Source organism: Oncorhynchus mykiss, chromosome 6 (genome assembly GCF_057628025.1).
Source record: "Oncorhynchus mykiss isolate SJ-2025 chromosome 6, ASM5762802v1, whole genome shotgun sequence".
Lineage (NCBI taxonomy): Eukaryota > Metazoa > Chordata > Actinopteri > Salmoniformes > Salmonidae > Oncorhynchus > Oncorhynchus mykiss.
In genome coordinates this window covers 34,105,791-34,127,980 of record NC_143027.1, presented here as the reverse complement: position 1 = coordinate 34,127,980, position 22,190 = coordinate 34,105,791, and the positions used below count along the sequence as shown (strand labels likewise).

Here is a 22,190-nt window from a genome sequence, read left to right as displayed (position 1 = left end):
TTGGCACGGGAAACAAAATAAATAAACATAAATATGGGTTGTATTTACAATGGTGTTTGTTCTTCACTGGTTGCCCCTTTTCTTGTGGCAACAGGTCACAAGTATTGCTGCTGTGATGGCACACCAAGGTATTTCACGCAATAGATATGGGAGTTTATCAAAATTGGATTTGTTTTAAAATTTGTCGTGTGTCTGTTTAATCTGAGGGTCACTCTCTCTCTCTCTCTCTTTCTCCCTTCTCCCTCTCAGTCCTTCCACAGTGCACCATTCTCTCTCCTCCTCCCTCCCTCTCTCTCCATCTCTCTCATCTTCAGAGAGGCATGGCCGACACCCAGGTCTAGCATTACCTAGCATTAATTATACATGCAGTATCGAACAGGCTTTCTTTGAGACCGCCTAAATGTGGAGCCTGCAGTACTTTGCCAGGACCATGAAGGACACTGGCCATCCCGCAATGGTCCCCAGAATCCTCTCCCACTGTTCAAAAGTGTCCCGGCAATAGTTTTTCCTCATTTTTCTCTCTCTCAATCTCTCTCACTTTCTTTCTTAAGTGCCCCTCTGATATACACTCAGTCCCAGCAGAAATGGAAATAGAGAAATACAAAGTCACATAGCCATAATAATAATAATAGTTACATAGCCAAATCGATCAGCAGTCAAATAAGGGCATCGGTTTTACTAGCTACATGATGTATATCCACCTAGCACCATTAACCACCATCCAATAATGGGTATTGGTGTCTGTTTGTGTGTGTGTGTGTGTGTGTGTGTGTGTGTGTGTGTGTGTGTGTGTGTGTGTGTGTAACACACAAATCCCTAGTTGTTGCTTTTGAAATGAGACTTTTTACCAGTCCTAATGTGTGTTGTATTTTGGATCTGTTTGATTTATTTCTGGCATGTGTGGTGGTGCTGTGTATTCTGGATTGTATGTGGCGTCAGTTAGATGAGAGAGTCTGGCCATTAATGTAATAATGGCCGTCGACTGATCAATACTGCTTGGACTCCTGCCTACTACTTCATTTCTACTGCCACCAGAGGACAGTATTGATCACCCCCTGTTTTTATCGCAATGGGGTCTTTGTGTGTGTGTGTGTGTGTGTGTGTGTGTGAGTGTGAGTTGAAAATCATTGGTATGACAACGTTTAAATAACAGGAGTTTTTGGCAAGTGTCACAGGCCTTGAGTGAACCAGCGTCCAGTGAATTACAGCAAAGCTGTATATGTTCTGACTGTGTCTGACTGTGGATTTGTCCCAAATGGCACCCTATTCCTTATATAGTGCACTACTTTTGACCAGGGCCCACAGAGCCATTTTGGATGCATCCTGTGTGAAGTGTCATCCTGCTGAGAGCTGTGTTTATGAACTCTGGAGAGATGAGAACAATTAGACTTGAACTGGATCACAGAGCCTGCTGGGGACATGGGATTTAGGACAGATGGCTGGGTCTCATTACTCTAAACTAAAGAGTCTTCCTTTCCTTGCCTCCTCTCCTTCATTTGCACCTATCTGAAACAGATGGTGATAACAATATGGCGCATGTCTATTGGGTGTCAGCTTCCATCTGTCTTATTCTGTCAGATCAGAGCAGATGAAGGAAAGAAGACGAGGAGAGAAAGCCACTTTAGACTATTGAGATGCAGCCATCTACACTGACTCCTCAATGGCAAATGGGTTCACTAACAAGTGCTGTGTTAATGTTGTGGAAACATCTTGTTAAACATCTTCATAATGGATGCAGACTTCTTGTTACAGATTTGTCTTGTACGCAGAGAGTGCGTGGGATTTCCTTTGTCGATGGAACTGTCCCTAAATGTGTTTTTTTTTCTCACAATTATTAAAAAAATAAATGTGGTAGGTTCTGTCTCTATCTGTGGGTAGTTTTTACAGGACTCCACGGGTTAATGGGATGAAGAGAATGAGAGGAGGAGGGGAAGCCAAGGAAATAAGTAGGGATGGAAGAGAGTAAATTTACACTGTTAATTAAGTGACGCATGTCTGTTGGCTCATCAGAGTTTGATTCAGCGGGATGAAATGTGTAACCTCTCACCTGGATGTCCCAGGACTTGGGAGTATAATGACGGGACAATTAGTAAACAATCGGAATAATCTTTTGGGAAAACAGCTTAAGAATTCACATGGAAAGAAGGATTGTATTTGTTCCTTGTAGTTTCAGTTTTATTTGAAAGGCTGTTTTAGGTCCTTTTGGATATCATTGAGGTTGAATCTGGTCCAATCGCTTTTCATGGCTTCTACTTAAATCTCTCTGAATCACAGTTGGAACTGTTCTCTCTAGAACCGTAGAACTCTCTGGAACGTTAAAGCATCCCAAGGATCCAAAGCAATATCTGTCTTTAGTTTGAGAGACAGATGGTATTTTATTGAGAGACTGGCAGAGGGAAAGTGGGTACGGAGGGAGAGATAACTGAGGGAGAGAGGACAGAGAGACAGAATTTTCACTCTTGGGGAAACAAAAAGACGGAAAGACTGAGGAAGAAGGGGAGTTGAGTGTCAGGTGGGAGTCAGCCTTGTACTAATGTTCCTCAAATTGATGCACTTACTGGGACTCATCGACATCACAGAGACTGGTAAGAGAGATGGGGATGGAGGGAGAAAGAGAGGGGGAGAGAGAGGTTGGATGGAGGGAGATGGAGACAGAGAGAAAGTGTCAGAGAGAGAGGTAGTATGGTGGGAGTATGGAGGGAGAGAGTGGGACTAACTGCATTTATAAAGATTGTCTGTTCCTCTCCTGTTCTCCCTAGTCAGTATCTGCGTTCCACAATTATTGACTTGACCATTTTCTCTGTTTTTTTTCTTCTCTTTTCTCACTGTCTCTCTATACCTCTCTTTACTCCGTTAACTGTCTTTACATTTCTCTGTCTCTCTCTCTCTCTCTCTCTCTCTCTCTCTCTCTCTCTCTCTCTCTCTCTCTCTCTCTCTCTCTCGTGTGTGTTTAAAGATGGTGAGTATGGAAGCAATAGAAATCTCTTGGTTTCTAGAAACTCCCCATTTTTTTGAGCTATCTTGCTTTTCTTTCTCACAGTGTTAGTGCTTTCTCTTACTTTGTTAGAACGAGTAGGACTAATACAAATTTTTTTTAAATCATTGGATATTTCAGAATTAATTTCTTTCAATGCCTTGTTATTGAATATTACTAATTTGGCACCTGTTCACTCAAATGTAATAAGTGAAAACTAACAGAAAACGTAGTTTCTCTGCAAAGATCACACTTTAAAAGAAAGTACCTCCCTCTCTTTTTGAGTCCTCCTTTTTTTTATCTCACTATTCTTCAATTTCTTTCTAACTCTTAATCTGTCCGCTCTTTCCACCCCTTACATTTGTTTTCCCTCTTCCTCTCTTTCCCTGCCTGCCATGGTCTCCCCATCCCTCTCTCCCACTGTCCTTCCTCTCTCCCTCTCTTTCCCCTCTCCTTCTCTCTATCCCCTTCTCTTTTCTCTCTCTCTCTCCCTCTCTCTCTCCCTCTTACCCGCTCTTTCCTCTTACAGACAGTAGTGACAGTGATTTGGAGCTGTCTATAGTTCGTCACCAGCCAGAAGGCTTGGACCAGCTGCAGGTTCAGACCAAGTTCACCAAGAAGGAGCTCCAGTCACTATACAGGGGCTTCAAGAATGTACGTAGGGGAGCAGAGAGGATGGGGTAGGGAGGCTTTAGGACTGTATTTGGGAGTTTTTTTTTTTGCCTTTATTTTAGCAGGTTGAGCTTGGATCTTTATTTGTGGGCAGTTTGGAGTTCTACATAAGAATGTAGAGTAGATTTGAGCTTATTGATGTACTGAAATTACTTCACCATTAATAGGCATATGGCTAATTTCCCTGTAACTCTCTTTATCTTTCTCTCTCTCTCTCTGTCTTTCTCTCTCTCTGTCTTTCTCGTAGGAGTGTCCGAGTGGTTTGGTTGACGAAGAGACGTTCAAGACCATCTATTCTCAGTTCTTTCCCCAAGGAGGTGAGCGGATATAACTATCTCCATTGAAGCTACTCTCTGTCTCTTTGTGCCTGGAATATGACAAAAGCACACCTGAACTACAGGGAGAATAACAGGAAAAGCTTATGGTTACTGATTATTTGAATGTCTGCCTACCCCCAACATTCTTTTATCCCCTCCATCTCTCTCCTCTCCTCATCCCTTTTCCCCTAACCTCTCTCTCCCTTCTTCAACCCTTTTCCTGTACACTACCTCCCCTATCTTTCCTTTCTTATGTTCTTCTCTTCTCCCCCCGCCCCACTCTCCTACAGACGCCACCACCTATGCACATTTCCTGTTCAATGCGTTTGATATGGACAGAAATGGCTCCATTCGTTTTGAGGACTTTGTGATCGGCCTGTCTGTTCTTCTGAGAGGGTCAGTCACAGAGAAACTCAACTGGGCCTTCAACCTGTATGACATCAACAAGGACGGATACATCACTAAAGAGGTACACTGTGATTGGCCACCATAGAAACACCACATATCTAAATGATTGGCTACAGATGTAGGATCTTAATTTGAGTACTATTTAGTTACTGAGATTTTTTCTGCACGGCAGGAAATGCAAACGTGTAGTGTATTCAAGATTTTAAAAAGGCTTCTAAAGTCTGTAATTTCCACTTAAAATTTCAGACTTGATTTGCCCTCATGAAAAGTGTATCAACCCCTAAAAAAATGTCCATTCATTATTATCCACATAATCATTCACATTTCCTGTTGCTGCAGGATTATTTACCTGCTGTAGCAAAGTGGCTCAAATTAAGATCCTACATCTGTAGCTTTAGATACATCACGGTAAACTATGACCTCTCTCTCTCTTTGCTCTTTCTTTCTCTGTCTCCCTCTCTCTCCCTCTCTCTCAGGAGATGCTGGCTATTATGAAGTCCATCTATGATATGATGGGCAGGTACACATACCCAAGTGTACGGGATGAGGCACCCTCTGAACATGTGGATAAGTTCTTCCAGGTGCACACAGCGCTGTGCTCACAAACACACTCGCTCAACATGCACACACAACATGCACACACGCCTCAACAAAATGCTTCTTACTTACTGAACATGCTCTCGTCCTCTCTCCTTACTTCATTCATTCTGCTCCTCCCTCTCTCCATTCCTCCCTCCATTCCTTTCTTCTTTCTTCAGAAAATGGACAGAAACAGAGATGGAGTGGTGACCATTGAGGAGTTCATTGAGACCTGTCAGAAGGTACCACAGTTACAAAGCATGCATCAACACAACAGCAGACCTGTGCGCTACCTCACACTTTGACATTATTAATAAAAGACATAGACAACGTTAACAGAATCACTTGAAGGGGGTATGCATAAGGCATTCGTAACACCTTTATGAAACCAATCATAACACCGTTGAGTGTTGCAGTATCATTCATTACAAACCGTTAACAGATTTTTTCAACATTAGCCATAAGACGTACAGTGGAAATGTGTATTTATACTGCCGCAGTACCCAATCCTCTGATACACTATTCACATAACAGGCTGGGACCAGCACAGGGCAAGTGGTTAGTGTCTTTGTGCATTGAGTGTTATGTGTCCTCTCTCATGATCTTTCAACATAGCAGGATGCCCCCTTGGAATTATCATTATTAGCTTACTGAATTATGAGCTTTTCTGGTAGTGGGGTGGTTAAGAATAATAATTGTTTAGTTTGTGATGAAAGCACCAAAACATATAGTCAACGTTTAATGGTCACATGCACATAGTACAATGAAATGCTTCTGGGAACCCAGAGAGGAACATTTGGTGATGCACAATATTTGCAGCATGTGCTAAGGGAACTGCATCTATGTTGTTATCTAGCTGACATGTTTTAGCTAGTACAGTGTCAATGTCTTCATCAAATACCATCAGAACCAGTGATGTAGTGATAAAGAAATAGGTGGCCGTTGGCTGTCAATGCAGTAACAGGTGGCAAAACACCAGTCTCAACGTCAACAGGGAAGAGGTGACTCCAGGATGCTGGTATTATAGGCAGAGGTGCAAAGAAAAAAGCCATATCTCAGACTGTCCAATAAAAATAAAAGATTAAGATGGGCAAAAGAACACTGGACAGAGGAACTCTGCCTAGAAGGCCAGCATCACAGAGTTGCCTCTTCCCTGTTGACGTTGAGACTGGTGTTTTGCGGGTACTATTTAATGAAGCTGCCATTTGAGGACTTGTGAGGCGTCTGTTTCTCAAACTAGACACTCTAATGTACTTGTCCTCTTGCTCAGTTGTGCACCGGGGCCTCCCATTCCTCTTTCTATTCTGGTTAGGGCCAGTTTGCGCTGTTCTGTGAAGGGAGTAGCACACAGCGTTATATGAGATCTTCAGTTTCTTGGCAATTTCTCGCATGGAATAGCCTTCATTTCTCAGAACAAGAATAGACTGACGAGTTTCAGAAGAAAGTAATTTGTTTCTGGCCATTTTGAGCCTGTAATCGAACCGACAAATCCAGATGCTGCAGATACTCAACTAGTCTAAAGAAGGCCAGTTTTATTGCTTCTTTAATCAGAACAACAGTTTTCAGCTGTGCTAACATAATTGAAAAAGGGTTTTCTAATGATCAATTAACCTTTTAAAATGATAAACTTGGATTAGCTAACACAACGTGCCATTGGAACACAGGAGTGATGGTTGCTGATAATGGGCCTCTGTGCGCCTATGTAGATATTCCATAAAAAATCTGCCGTTTCCAGGTACAATAGTCATTTACAACATTAACAATATCTACAAGGTATTTCTGATCACTTTGAATTTATTTTAATGGACAAAAAAACTTGATTTTCTTTCAAAAACAAGGACATTTCTAAGTGACTCCAAACTTTTGAACGGTAGTGTATATATTTGAACAATCAAGGGACAAGCAGCCACCCATAAGCATCCTGGAAGAAGCAACTGCCATGACCTGAGCTCCTCTCAACTGTGTGTGAGAGATGTGTGCTATCTGGGGAGTTATGAGTAATGAGTGCAGAAGACACATTTCTGTTGTTCGCTGTAACATGGACAAATGAAGTTGTATTGTATTGAATGGTGGATTTGAAGTAAACAGGCCAGATACTCTTGGGCTGGAGCACCAATCCTGCTCTTAGGATAATACTTAGGGGGTTGGCTACTGTGGCTGTGAACATACATATTTCTGTTGTACTATGGATTAACAAGGCAACAGTAAACATGTCCCCCGCAAATGATGCAGCTCCCCCCATTGGGCCAATTGAGATATCATGTGTGAGTAATACATTTCAGTTATTGTGTGTGACCACAGATTATCCATTATATGGGCCAGATACTCAAGTTTCCTCTTTAACAATGTGTTAAACAATAAATGTCTTTAAAAAAAATGGAAGGCAGCAAGATCAGGTGGGGACATTCTAGCCAATACATGTGTGAACAACAGGCACCACTCCAATATAAATTGGGGGGTTTTCAAAGTTGCCAGGATGTCAGGTGTGCTACTTATATTTAACCTTTATTTAACTAGGCAAGTTAGTTAAGAACAAATTCCTATTTACAATGACGGCCTACCTGGGAACAGTGGGTTAACTGCCTTGTTCAGCTGCAGAACAACAGATTTTTACCTTGTCAGCTCAGGGAATCGATCCAGCAACCTTTCGGTTACAGGCTCAACGCTCTAACCGCTAGGCTACCTGCCGCCCCTATATCAGTTCACTCATAACAAGCTAAGCACTACTAAACTTATTTTTGATCAAATAAGCCACATGTAGCAAATAAGCCATTACATTGTTTGTTAACCAAATTCGACACTCTCTCATTGACCTCCATACAAAAACTACTCACTTGGTGAGCCAAAACTAAATAAATAAAAAAACGCCACCTGCATTTTTTGGATCCAGTTATCCCTCTCACTTCGCATCTTCCTCTCTGGTGTGACTTGCAAATGTCAGTTAATTAGTGTAGCTCCCGCCTTGGGCAATCAGTATAACTTTGTAAATGTCAGATCTTCATGGCAAGATGCATCATTCACCCAAGTTTTGTCAAAATCGGGCCAGTGCTGTCTGAGATATCACGTGTGACTAACATGCGAACGGACAGACAGACAGACGGACAGAGATTTCATTGTGGGAACAAGAACCAGACTCATAACATTCGTTCAACAGTCTGTCTTGTTTGTTTGTCTTCCAGGACGAGAACATCATGAACTCCATGCAGCTCTTTGAGAACGTGCTCTAGAGCCCAGCAGAACATTCTACGTCATTCTCCCATCGTCCGATCCCGTCCTCCTGTCTATACACAACCCCTGTCCAATCCCACAATACACACACACACACACACACACACGCACACTCAATTAAGTGCATCCTAATCTAGGATGGCTAATCCACAGATATGTACTAGCAGAGTTCATTTACTGCGGCGCTAGCTTCAACCTGCCACTGCTTGTGGACTAAAGAGCGCACTAGAGAAAGAAAAGAGGAGAGAAGAGAGCTACTGGGACTTCTTCTACTTTACAGCTTGTCAACTTCCCAAAGAAAGAAGAAAGAAGGACCAAACTGCTCAACACTGATGATCCGAGGAGCTTCTAGAACTCTGCCTTCTCATTGGACCAAAAAGACAAATGACCAATCAAAAGATGGAGAGAGAATATGAGAGTGGCAATTGTGGAAACTCATCATGATGTTGCTGACCTCCAGACCAGGATCCTGCAGCTATAACACATAAGTACACTTACACAGCACTTACACATACTATATGGGGATGCACTGACACACTTCTTTGAAGAGTGTTTAAGTGAGTTGATGTAGCGTACAGCAAGTTGGATTGATCCTGGGCAAGGACGCCAGCACCAAACACCACAGAGACACTAAAAAGAAAAGTACTGAAGCATGCGCTTGCACTAAGAATCATTCATATTCTACAATATGCACCAGAAGAGAATGCATTGTAAATGTAGATAGTCACAGTAGACCACTAAAATAAAACTCAGTGTGTATGTAGATATGTATAGACAGTAATATATAATAATAACATAAATAAAGTTAAGACGTTGTGCTCTCATCTGTACTGCTCTATTGGTAGTAAGTAGTAGGTGGGGTTAAGGTTAAGGCCAAACCAAATCTGTGGGCAGGTTTTCTTAACAGTTACAGAATACTAATTGATGGAATTGTAGCCTTACATCTTTAGTATGTCTTTTTGGATCATTTGATCGTACAGGTATTTTGTTTCATTTCAAGTCAGTTCTGGAGTTTTGAGTTACCCCTACGTGCGGTGGGCTCTAACTCTACTGGTTGCGTCTGGCCATAGTTCTAGGTGACACAGTGAGGGTCACTCTGTTCTGTCACCAACGGACCAGCGAGTCACCAACGGATAAGCATGAGATGTACAGTATGTCAGTGCCTCCTTATAATGTGTGTAACAACAAGACAGATATACTAAGATGTATATGTGTTATAAACTAAAGCCATCCTCAGATGAATACAGAGTATACAGCTATGGCCTGATCCCTCTTCTCAATCGTTCATCAGAGGTTTTGTTTTGTTAATGTCCCAAAATGGCCCCCTTATTTCCTTTCAGGAATAGGGTCCATTGTGATGTGATCATCCGAGGTCTGAGCACTGACCGCTAGTGATGACATCACTGTAATTTCCTATCCTAAGCCCTGATAAGGTATGTGGTGTTGTTGTTGTACAGATATATGCAGTAGTGAATGAAGGAACAGTGTTCCTGTGGCAGAAAGTATTATTACATGCCTGTTCTTCTCATTGAAACCAAAAGCATTTCTGGGACGGCAAAAATATGCCATAATCCTGATGCGGTAATACCATGGTAAATAATGGTAATACTATAATCCTTTATACCTGTAACACGTTGACTGCTCAGACTGCAGACAAACCCCATACCCACACCCCGCCCCACCCCATACTTTCATACCCCTACACCTAAGCCCTAACCACCAAAGCCCCTAGGCACCAGGCCCTATATATTGTACCCTGTGGCCCTGTTCTAGGAAATCACATTGTCTCAAAGGTAGAGTGTCGTAACAGAGGTTTTCTCTGTCTTTGCCATAACAACATAGCTCATGTGACCTGGCCTGGAGCCGATTAGTTATGTTCACACGTGTGCGTGTGTGTGTTTGTTTGTGCGGTGTGGCATGAATGAATGAAACAGACTAGAGACCAAACCATAGAACTAAAGCATGCACAGATAGCATGGCCAAGCACTGGTGCCTGGCCTAAATGTCATACACACACACACACACACACACACACACACACACACACACATAGACATATATATACTCACACACACACTCCATGTGAGCCACTCTCTCCATGAGAAAACAATGTTGTGTTATTTACTGTTTGAAGGAGGGCCTGTTTTGAAGCAGAAAGACTAGAATGACCAGTGCAAACATGAGGGAATTCTTAACTCATAATTAATTTGAATTCTAAATGGCCTGATTGAGAATTCCCAGGATTCCTAGGCTGTATGTGTTGATCACTTCACTATCTGTGGGATGTCATCATGAGTGGGTGGGTGGGTGTGTATGTGAGCATTACAAAGTGTACGTGTGTGCATGAGCGCTAGAACGTGTGTGTGTGTTACCAAGTGGAGCATGATGTAAATCCAGGCTTTAGCATCTCTAGTGCTACTCCTCCTGCCAAACACCTTCACAAACATGTGACTCCTGATTCTACTGTCCCAAATCCTCAGGTCTCAGCTCCCTTACACCACACATGCGCACACACACACACACACACATTAAGGTTCAAGTTCTGGAATACTACATGCCTACATAAGCCTTTACCTCACATACCTGTAGTCATTGTCATGTGGGGTACTTTATCTCACATGCATAAATAACCACCAGAGCGAGCAGTGAGAGAGAGTTTGTGTATGTCTGTTCTCACTCCCTGGTGTATGCGTCAGTGGCAGGTGCTGGTAGGGTAAAGGCTGATTGGGGATTAGTCAAGTGCCAGGCCATAGCAGGTCAGGAGGACACGGCCACTTTGGCCAATGAAAAATGAAGCACTTTAGTTAGTTCATTGAGTGGATAATATACTGTAGCAGATCTTACACTACAGAGCCAATAATAAACAACATAAAGAGTAGATCTAAGAGCAGGTGCCTGCTGTACATCAAATCGTATTCATTATTGTCTAAAAGGCAAAACTGATCCTAGATCAGCACTTCTAATCTGAGATGCTTGTTGATAAATACATGCCCAAATATGACTTTGTTTCTGGATGGAGACTGATTTGCCAGACTGCTGTATAAATTCCTCTGTTGGTCTTTGAGTTGACTGCCTGATCTGTTAGGTACCTGCTTTGATCATTGATTTAGTTGCTGTGAGTTTTATTGTTGTTATTTATCTGTGTTGGAAAATGGCGGTGATAAAATAACATGGTTATTGCTTATTGTGGTGGAAGGGAATTGGAGATGAGCAGAGTAATGTGATGACGAGATGAAAACAAATGGAATGTGATAAGATGTGATATTGTTGCATAACATGAGAATATCACCACTTGATGCCGACGAAGAGCACCACTATGAGGAAGTTGGACTTTCACATTGAGAAACAGAAGGGCGAAAGCTAGGAGGATAACCTAGGTTAACGATGTGGGCCTGCAATCGGAGGGTTGCCAGGCTGAATATCATGCCTGATCTAGGATTCTAGATAAGACCTCACACTTAAAAATCAATCAACCTCAGGTGAACTTTTAATGCAGAGGGCTAAATCAGGGTCACACAGTGTTTGAACTTTGAAACAAAAGTACTTTGAAACAAAAGTATACACCTCACACACATGGTTATGAACCATGGCAGATATAGAGTTGAAATGTATTTAGTTTTGAATTTGCATCCCAATATTATACTTTATATACATAATTTAAGACTGAAATATAACAAAACCGTTTAACATAGAAACACAGGATTTTCAGCGTTTAATTTTTTTTAATGTTTATTAACTATAAAATGTTATGAATAACATTCCACCCATGAGGCCACTAGGTCATTTGACTGCAGGAAAGGTCTATGCAGTAACATACTACAGGCCAAATAGGCAACTGACTTCAGGTAAAGTATTAACGTTTTACTGCAGTGGGTTAAATCAGGGTCACACAGCGGGATTCTTGGTAGTCTTAACAAATCTACTTTGAAACAGAGGTATACACCTCATACACATGGTTATGGGCTTAAAAAAGAAGACACCTGTACCATGTCAGATATAGAGTTTAAATGTATTCAATTTTGAGTTTGCAGTCCAATATTACATGTTATATACATCACAGAAGACTGAAATATTAACAAAACCCGTTTGACACAGAGACACCAGATTTTCTGCGGGTTTTTTGAAATGTTTATTAATTATAAAATGATGAACGATATGAATAACATTCCACCCATGAGGCCACTAGAGGGAGATTTGGTCCTTTGACTGCAGGAAAGAGCTACCAGAAATGAATGTAACCAATAACAGTACATTTACTACTAGTAACATACGGTATGTAATGGGGAATTTATAAAAAATAAACAATCAAAGGGCAAACAGTTAACACAATAAAACAATGAATGCGCAAGAATTGGTGGGAGACAGCTGGGTGCATTCTGGAGAGAGATGTGCCAACATCTTCGCCACACATCCCTCCCCTTCTTCTTGTCTCAACATTTCAAATGATACTGAAGGCACATCATCTTTACATCATCTTTACACACATTTTAGATGTGATTGCTTTTTACTGACAGCCGCATCTCAATAATCAGCTAGGCCTATATTGCCAAGCTCGCTGCCCAAATTGCGGGATTCCCAATTAGGCATGTATATGTGATTTGAAACAATCCACAGCTTTAAAAGAAGCAAATTATCCCCTGTGGCTAAGTCATGCTCTCTGGTGAAGTATTTTTAATTATTTTCTTTCTTTCTGTATAGACGGGAGTAATTGTATACTTTTGACAAATGTATTTCAATTTACTTTAGGCTACAGTGACTACTGTTACCGAATCATGTCCTATGCTTAGGTTACTCATCACATTAGGAATTGTATTTTATTGTTGGCCTGCAAATTCTTTATTATAAAGGGGATTTTTTTCCCCCCAACCCCCTGCACTCAGCACCCCATACTCAAAACAAAATCCTGCTGCTATGCAGACAGACAGGCAGACAGACAGACATGCATACATGCAGTATAGAGAGATTGAATTATCAGGAAACTGGTTAATATTGGCACAGTTCACATTTCAACAGTGAGATGACTGCACAATATTGCAGTACTTCAGTCTACAATGCAATCTGGAGACCGTTTTTTAGAAGGCCTACATTAAACCATTATTGTCCCCCCCCCCCCCCCCCCCCCCCCCTCTTGGTCTTGTTTTGGATATGTAATTATTTGGGTTATATATTTGGGCAGCATGTCTATGTTTGTGGAGCATGGGTCTTGAAGAACTGTGTTGCTGCGATACGCCTAGAATACCACTAGATGTGAGTATGGAACGGTGCAAATATCCACAGAACCAGGGAGAAAGTGGAAGACGACATTTTGTGTTCATAAAAACAGGGATAAGCTTGTCGAAACGAGAGCACTGAGAAAGAGGGGGAGATTGGAGGAGAAACATTGAGAGAAAGAGGAAGGGTAGGCTTCTGGAACCGGCGTGCCCAGAACACATTGAATTTTGCCGCGTTCTAAAACCTGGAAACTCGGAAATATCCGACTTCAGTTTTGTTCAAGACAACTGTGTACGAGCTCCGACTGGGATAAATCTTTTGAACGGTCAGCCAACTCGGAATTCATAGTCGGAAACACGGGTATATTTATAGAGCCCCGACTTTCCGACCTGAAGATCACTGACGTCATGATTTGACCTCATTTTATTCCCAGTTGTCTTGAACGCACTAAAGTCGTAAGTCAGAAGTTTTTGAGTTCCCGGTTGTCATGAACGTGGCAGTAAGCACAAAGAGGAAGGGCGTGACGTCAGGGCCTATCTGAGCATGCGCTGTTATGTGTCCAGTCAACCCCGTGCCTATCTGTAGACTACATAATACACACTCTTTCTGTATCTACAGACATTGCTGTCTGACAGCCCCAAACACTGGCGCAGGAGACTACATGAATAGTTATTTTCTACCTACTAAGAACTGGACCAACACACATCTAACGCTCATTTCGGCGTCATTTGAAGGTTGTTGTTCGGGTTTAACCTACCTTTGGCTGTATCACCCCTAACCAACCCTAACCTCACCAGCACCGCCACGGGGACTTTACCATAACCCTGAAGGGAAACGGGTCCTGCCGGTGTTCCTTCCCCAGGACAGGTGAGTGTTTACCTGGGAACCAGCTGTTTGGTGCTCACTAGCAGTATTTGCATCATTCTCGTGATGGGGAATATGACGCCATAGCTAGCTACAGTGTGACAGAGAGAGGGAGATATACAACATCCGAGGATGGACCAATAGCAAACGCGGAGGGAGCAGAAGGATCATGTCTATAGCAATGCATGCTCATAATCAGAGGGCCTCATAATTTAATGATAAGAGATGCGCAGTGGAATAGTATGAGTAATTGCTTTCTATTGATTAGCATATAGGCAATTTCATGGTAACAGAATGACGCTGAGACTACGATTTTTGGCAAAGTTAAACAAACCATACAACTCTATGCATAAGGACTACTTTCAAAAATGTCCACATAAAACAACCCATATACTTGAAAAACAGTGCAGATGTAAAGTTTTGTAACACAATGACAGTAAAATGGCCCTTTTTATGTGACCAAGTTTTGCAAAAACTCTGTTCAACATCTACTCTGAATTGAGATTCAATGATGTCTGCATAAATAATGGGCTGCTTGGACATCGCAGTAGAGCACAGTACATTGTTCCCTAGTGTGCTTTACTGTACAGACCTATACACTACTCTACTTTGAGTGTGTGTGAGAGAGAGAAGACTGTTTTCACAATTCTGTCAATAACAGAATGCCAGTGGAAGGGAGGACAGTAGCTGGTGACCTAACTGCGGTTTCCGATTTACACCTTTTAATTGCTTAATAAATCATAAACACAACTGTTATCAGTAAAATTAAATATAAATGTTATTCGTTTCCAAGGGTCTTAACTTCAACATTATTGTGTTTTGATTTACAGTACCAGTCAAAAGTTTGGACACACCTATTCATTCAAGGGTTTTTCTTTATTTTCTATATAGTAGAATAATAGTGACGACATCACAACTACGAAAACACATATGGAATCATGTAGTAACTAAAAAAAGTGTTAAAGAAATCTAAATATATTTTATATATGAGATTCTTCAAAGTAGTCACCCTTTGCCTTGATTACAGCTTTGCACACTCTTGGCATTCTCTCAACCAGCTTCACCTGGAATGTTTTTCCAACAGTCTTGACGAAGTTCCCACATATGCTGAGCACTTGTTGGCTGCTTTTCCTTGACTCTGCGGTCCAACTCATCCCAAACCATCTCAATTGGGTTGAAGTCAAGTGATTGTGGAGGCCAGGTCATCTGATGCAGCACTCCATCACTCTCCTTCTTGGTCAAATAGCCCTTACACAGCCAGCCTGTAGGTGTGTTGGTTCATTGTCATGTTGAAAAACAAATGATAGTCTCACTAAGCGCAAACCAGATGTGATGGCGTATCGCTGTAGAATACTGTGGAAGCCATGCTGGTTAAGTGTGCCTTGAATTCTAAATAAATCACAGACAGTGTCACCAGCAAAGCACCATCACACCTCCTCCAGGCTTCACGGTGGGAACTACACATGCAGAGATCATCCGTTCACCTACTCAGCATCTCACAAAGACACAGCGGTTGGGACCAAAAATCTCAAATTTGGACTCATCAGACCAAAGAACAGATTTCCCCCAGTTTAATGTCCATTGCTTGTGTTTCTTGGCCCAAGCAAGCCTTCTTATTGGTGTCCTTTATGAGTGGTTTCTTTGCAACAATTCGACTATGAAATCCTGATTCACGCAGTCTCCTCTGAACAGTTGATGTTGAGATATCTGTTACTTGTGATGCATTTATTTGGGCTGCAATTTCTGAGGCTGGTAATGAACTTATCTTCTGCAGCAGAGGTAACTCTGGGTCTTTTTTTTTTTGTGGTGGTCCTCATGAGAGCCAGTTTCATCATAGCGCTTGATGTTTTTTGCGACTGCACTTGAATAAACTTTCAAATAACTTGAAATATTCTGTATTGACTGACCTTCATGTCTTAAAGTAATGATGGACTGTCTTTGCTTATTAGAGCTGTTCTCGCCATAATATGGACTTGGTCTTTAACCAAATAGGGCTATCTTCTGTATACAACCCCTACCTTGTCACAACACAACTGATTGGCTCAAACATATTAAGAAGGAAAGAAATTCCACAAATTAACTTTTTACAAGGCACACCTGTTAATTTAAATGCATTCCAGGTGACTACCTCATGAAGCTGGTTTGGGATGGGATGAGATTTGGGAATAGTTGGACCGCAGAGTGAAGGAAAAGCAGCCAACAAGTGCTCAGCATATGTGCGAACTCCTTCAAGACTGTTGGAAAGGCATTCCAGGTGAAGCTGGTTGAGAGAATGTCAAGAATGTGAAAAGCTGTCATCAAGGTAAAGGGTGGCTAATTTGAAGAATCTCAAACATAACATATATTTTGATTTGTTTCACACTTTTTTGCTTACTACATAATTCAATTTGTGTTATTTCAGTGTTGATGTCTTCACTATTATTCTACAAAGTAAAAAATAGTAAAAATAAAGTAAAATCCTTGAATGAGTAGGTGTGTCTAAACTTTTGACAGGTACTGTATTTCAAATACATTTTTAAGACTTCTTCTGGTAGATATTTTTCGAGACCTCTCTTCCATCTGTTTGACTAGAAACCAAAGCCTTTGATTATTACTAGTTTTAGAATGGGAAATAATAATAAAAAACTGTGTGTGTGTATATAATATATATAATTGAAAGGTGTGTGTGTGTGTGTGTGTGTGTATATATATATATATATATATATATATATATATATATATATATATATATATATATGCCTTCATTTCTGTAAAATATAGACTCTAAAATATAGAAAAAATAGTCATTTTACCTCTCCCCCTTCCCTTCATCTTATAACGTGTGTGTGTTAAAATTTGTTGTTACATAAGAAGGACTATTCATCGATATCCATCCATCAATCACCATGTAGGGATTGCATCTGATTTTTAGGGTGAGATTTATTACCATGGTTGTCCTGGAAACAATGCTTGGAGGAATGTGTGTGTGTGTGCGTCACTTGCGTGAGCCAACATGAGGAAGAAAGATTTGTTTTGTCCTCCGGTTACCAAAAAGTTATTCGTAGCCTATAATCTATGGCGATTTCTACACAATTAAAGGCTCCAGCAGAACCTTTGGTTTGTAGGTTAGGCTGCACAAGTTAGGCTATGTCATTATGATCAATATGAACCATGCACGCTCTCTCGCCACGGGGAGTGCGTGAGTGTGAGAGAGGATATGCTCCCCTCTGATCCCCTTCATTAATGTAGCTTACAAATTGTGTTTTAGGTGTTATTTAAATCACATTCTCAAATAAAATGTTTAACATAATGGCTTAACTTTGCCTCCACAGCTGTTTCATGGGGATTTGGCTATTAAGCCTGTAGCCTACCGTTATTAATAATGAATATTATTACTAGTGTGAGAGCTGGGCCACCCGGTTGACTTGTGCTGCAGTGGGTCTCAGACCAATATAGTCTGACTGCGACCCGCATCCGGGGATGTTCTTCCCGCCCCCTCTTTCAACTGGCTCCTGGATGCTTCTCTTTCTATTGATTCTTGGCTACTTCCTCGTTCTAGTTTACTCCTGCCGGAATTCTATCTTTTAACCTGCACTTAAGCCTACCTTTCCCTTCAAGACATTGGGTTCTATGTTAATATATTTCTGACTGCCGAACGAAGCTCTCCTCTTGTGCACACGACATGGCTCTGGTCGTAGTGGCTGGTGCGTAGTTAGGATAAATGAAACGGCAAATCATTACAGTTAATAAAAAGTCTCATAGATCAGACTCCAATCTCAGGTGTGTCCCGAGATGATAAATGAAGGCATTTAACAAATACTTAAGAGGCACGGCAAACAAAAGGTTTAAGACAAACCATTGGCAACCAAGCCTAGCGTTGTACTTTCTCCTATGTCAGTGGCACACGCTTTATGATTGGAGCTTATACTATTGCCCTGCGGCCACCTCCATTGGACAGTGCTGCAAGAAGTGTGCTGTAAGGACAGCTCCCCGTACCCAGTTCACGTTGGACATGGATAGCTCAGATTTGATCACACTATGCTTCCTTACCATAGGCCTACCTCTGCTCTATACCCCACTTTTCTAGCCACTCCACCATCTCCCTACAACCTGCCCTTTTGCCGTAGGCCTACCTAATTTCCTTAAATTACACTTGGTATAGGCCTATAAGCAGCTCTCACCTTCCTATGATGTATTATACCACCGACCCGCATCCACCCCGCTCGCCTCCCTTCTGCCCCGCTGGGAAGGCCAGTTAAACCCAGGGCCGTGCCCTAGGGCTGACTTTCTAGTGGGGAACGGACCATCTCCTGTAAAGGACCTGGTCTTGCAGGTGGGGGGTGGTCAGCACAATTCCGGCCTGGGGATGTGGGCCTGGTCCGAGGTCGGTTGCGTTCCACCTGACTAGCCTACGTCAACGACTAATCCTCCACCTGTTCCATTATCAATCCTAAGGGTTTTTCTACTAAAATATGTGATATTTTGTGTAATTCGTTGACCATTCATGCGTTAAGTTTCTTGACAATGTTGAACTTTGAAACCTGTGTCTTTTTGATAATCAGAAGCTGAAACTCATGAAATTCAGGTAGAAAAAGCATGATTTATTTTACGTAAGTCATCAGCGGTGGATCCGGTGACACTAAGGCGCAATTACGCATGCGACACGATAGGCCTATTAATTAGCCCTACTACTATTACATTCAGGACGCCAGTGTCGCTCACTAAAACAAACACAAATGAATAACCAATTACTTAATAATATTAATAATAATATTAGGCCAACATGGGAATCAAGTATACCACAGTTAGATTGCTCAGATTTGTGGGGCACTGTTATGGATAATTGGCCTGAAAGTATCATCTTCTCCCACTGCCAAGCAGACTATAACGGCTGACATAGAGCAATAGCCTAGCATTCCAGCTGACTAGTTTAAAAAATATTTTTTCTTGGACACACACACACACACACACACAATGAATTCCTGGTGGGCTGGGACCTGGGAGGGTTCGCCAAGCAACAGGCCCTCCCAAGTGGCAGTTTTTAGAGGTCGGTCGTCAGGAGCACCATGAGGGTTCTACCCTCGACACTAATTTGCCTACTTTAATAGCCTAATAATAATAGGCCTACCTGTTATTTTAACAGCCACTGGTCAATGAATAGGGTAGGCTACGGCGTTAGAATGTCTACAATTAATCAAGAAAATAAATCTTACATTTCATAAAAGTAGACCTATAGGTGTTGCAAACTGTATCTGGGGACTAAATGGAAACTAGATGACTAAGGAATCCAATCCATTCTCAAATAATCCATGAGATCAGATTAACTCACTGTATTTATGCGTGAGAATATTTACACCTAATGTAAATATTCAAGTGTACATTCACCTTGTTTTATTTAAACTTTTTGATGAGGCAAGGACTTTGGCTAAACTGCTGACAATCTAAACCTATAATCGTTTGTATAGGACACGTAGGTAGGCCTACAGTAGTATAGTGTTGATAAAGAAAAACCTGAGCACCATTCAATTCTGTATTAAACTTCACAAGTAGTTTGTTGGACATGATGATTAGATGGTAATGGCCATAGTGTTATATTCTAACATTTGAATTTGGGTGAATAATTGCGGTCTGGATGAAGTTAGTGTTAAGGCTAAATTTACATAACCTTTTGCGATTAACCAGCTGGTTCCGATACTTATTTTGTGGGAGAAGAGACAATGTGGATAACTCCACAATAAACACCCATGTGTAACAGGTGAACGTGAAATCAAACGCGTCACATTATTCTGCGTATTCTTCACACCGTTTCTATTACTCAACATGCTCCAGCTGTGACGGTGCCGAGGGTATTCACTCACATCCCAGACACCAGAGATCACGTGGCGTAGTTGTCTTTCTGATGAACCTATGTAACGTAGAGCGAAGGCAATAGATAGGCCAATAATTAAGTCTCTCTTTTCAAACTCATTTCTAGACACCTTCCAGTCAAACATGAATGGGGCCGTAGATTATGGCAGTCATCTCTCGATAACGTTTTTAATTGAACAATAATGTGCATTTTATTACAGAATGGTGAAATGAAATCGATTACCACCTCCTCACAGCTGTAGCCATACTGATACTATTGGTTAAAGCTGCAATCAGCAGTTGAAACAATAACAAAGTGGACTCCCCACCACGGTGTGAACCGGAGGATTGGGCTGGAGAAATGTAACCGCTCTCAAAGTCAAAGGAGCTATGGATGCCACGACTGACAATCCATGATGTCAAAATTATAGTTTTAACCATGTTACATTTACTCTTTACAAAAATTGGAGTAAAACAAGCTTATATTCTGGGTTCTGAAGGGGTGTGACAGTTGAACTAAGCTCACAAGACATTTATAAGTCATATTCTTCAAGAATGAATGGGTACATTTCATTAATTTATAAGTCCAAAATTGGATGAAGCAACTAATGATTGCCCCTTGAAGTGATGTTTGTTTCCACCTCAGTCTGGGATCAACAGGATATCCTTCTTTAGATTGTCCCACGCTGGCCCACACAAGTCTTTCCAGCTCTGTCTCTGTGGAGTGATGTGGGTTTTTTGTTGACCATGTGTTGTAGCTGTCTCCAGCTGTTCTGTTTCCAGATATTCAGGATTACCAATTGAAGATGACTGATCACTCAGACACTTCTCTGTACAATCAAGAAGTTTCTTTATTCACCGCAGGATCCTGGGGAACACGATATCACATCCAAGCAGGGCGGAAACATGTTCAAAGACCAGGCTACACAAGTCAGTCTTTTTTTAAATATTTCTGAGTTCACTTTACATCACCGTCTTGGCTCGTAGGAAGATATAAGATCTGAGATCTACAGTAGGATGGGGTTAAACCAAGCTTAGACTTAAACATGATAAATGGCATTTGAAAATCTATTCTAAAAGGTTACCGGTAGCCAGTGTAGAGAAGCAGTTGTGATGTGGTTACATTTCCTGGTGTATATACTAGAGGTCGACCGATTTATGATTTTTCAACGCCGATACCGATTATTGGAGGACAAAAAAACCCGATACCGATTTAATTGGCCGATTTTAAAAAATTTAAAAATATTTAATTTTTATATATATATATATATATATTTAAAAATGTATTTTATTTATTTGTAATAATGACAGTTACAACAATACTGAATGAACACTTATTTTAACTTAATATAATACATCAATAAAATCAATTTAGCCTCAAATAAATAATGAAACATGTTCAATTTGGTTTAAATAATGCAAAAACAAAGTGTTGGAGAAGAAAGTAAAAGTGCAATATGTGCCATGTAAGAAAGCTAACGTTTAAGTTCCTTGCTCAGAACATGAGAACATATGAAAGCTGGTGGTTCCTTTTAACATGAGACTTCAATATTCCAAGGTAAGAGGTTTTAGGTTGTAGTTAAATAGTCCTATAAATACTATATTATCTCTATACCATTTGTATTTCATATACCTTTGACTATTGGATGTTCTTATAGGCACTTTAGTATTGCCAGTGTAACAGTATAGCTTCCGTCCCTCTCCCCGCTCCTACCTGGGCTCGAACCAGGAACACATCGACAACAGCCACCCTCGAAGCAGCGTTACCCATGCAGAGCAAGGGGAATAACTACTCCAAGTCTCAGAGCGAGTGACATTTGAAACGCTATTAGCACACACCCCACTAACTAGCTAGCCATTTCACATTGGTTACACAAGCCTAATCTTGGGAGTTGATAGGCTTGAAGTCATAAACAGCAGAGCACGAAAGTGCTGTTTCAATGAATGCTTACGAGCCTGCTGCTGCCTACCATCGCTGTCAGACTGCTCTATCAAATCATAGACTTAATTATAATATAATAACACACAGAAATACGAGCCGTAGGTCATTAATATGGTTGAATCCAGAAACTATCATCTCGAAAACCAGACGTTTATTCTTTCAGTGAAAT

At 41.2% G+C, this 22,190-nt stretch overlaps 2 protein-coding genes across 11 annotated transcripts in view; both read left to right on the top strand.

Annotated features, from left to right (window-relative positions):
- kcnip3a (potassium voltage-gated channel interacting protein 3a) overlaps nt 1–9,002 on the top strand; it is a 46,820-nt gene extending 37,818 nt beyond the window's left edge. For 2 of the 3 annotated variants that reach the window (XM_090237732.1, XM_021606274.3), the window contains exons 3-8: nt 3,504–3,628; nt 3,894–3,963; nt 4,254–4,432; nt 4,848–4,952; nt 5,130–5,192; nt 8,130–9,002. In XM_090237732.1, coding sequence (XP_090093858.1) covers nt 3,504–3,628; nt 3,894–3,963; nt 4,254–4,432; nt 4,848–4,952; nt 5,130–5,192; nt 8,130–8,177 — 590 coding nt within the window. In that variant the 3' untranslated portion in view covers nt 8,178–9,002. Of the gene's footprint in view, nt 1–2,651; nt 2,665–3,503; nt 3,629–3,893; nt 3,964–4,253; nt 4,433–4,847; nt 4,953–5,129; nt 5,193–8,129 lie in introns of all 3 variants that reach the window. The other variant, XM_036979968.2, reaches the window with a different exon arrangement.
- Nucleotides 9,003–13,348: 4,346 nt separating this feature from the next.
- Nucleotides 13,349–22,190, top strand: part of LOC110525827 (solute carrier family 23 member 2) — an 85,474-nt gene continuing 76,632 nt past the window's right edge. For 2 of the 8 annotated variants that reach the window (XM_036979964.2, XM_090237715.1), the window contains exon 1: nt 13,454–14,256. The gene's annotated coding sequence lies outside the window, so the exon portion shown is untranslated. Of the gene's footprint in view, nt 14,257–22,190 lie in introns of all 8 variants that reach the window. The other 6 variants (XM_090237718.1, XM_090237717.1, XM_021606271.3 and 3 more) reach the window with 5 other exon arrangements.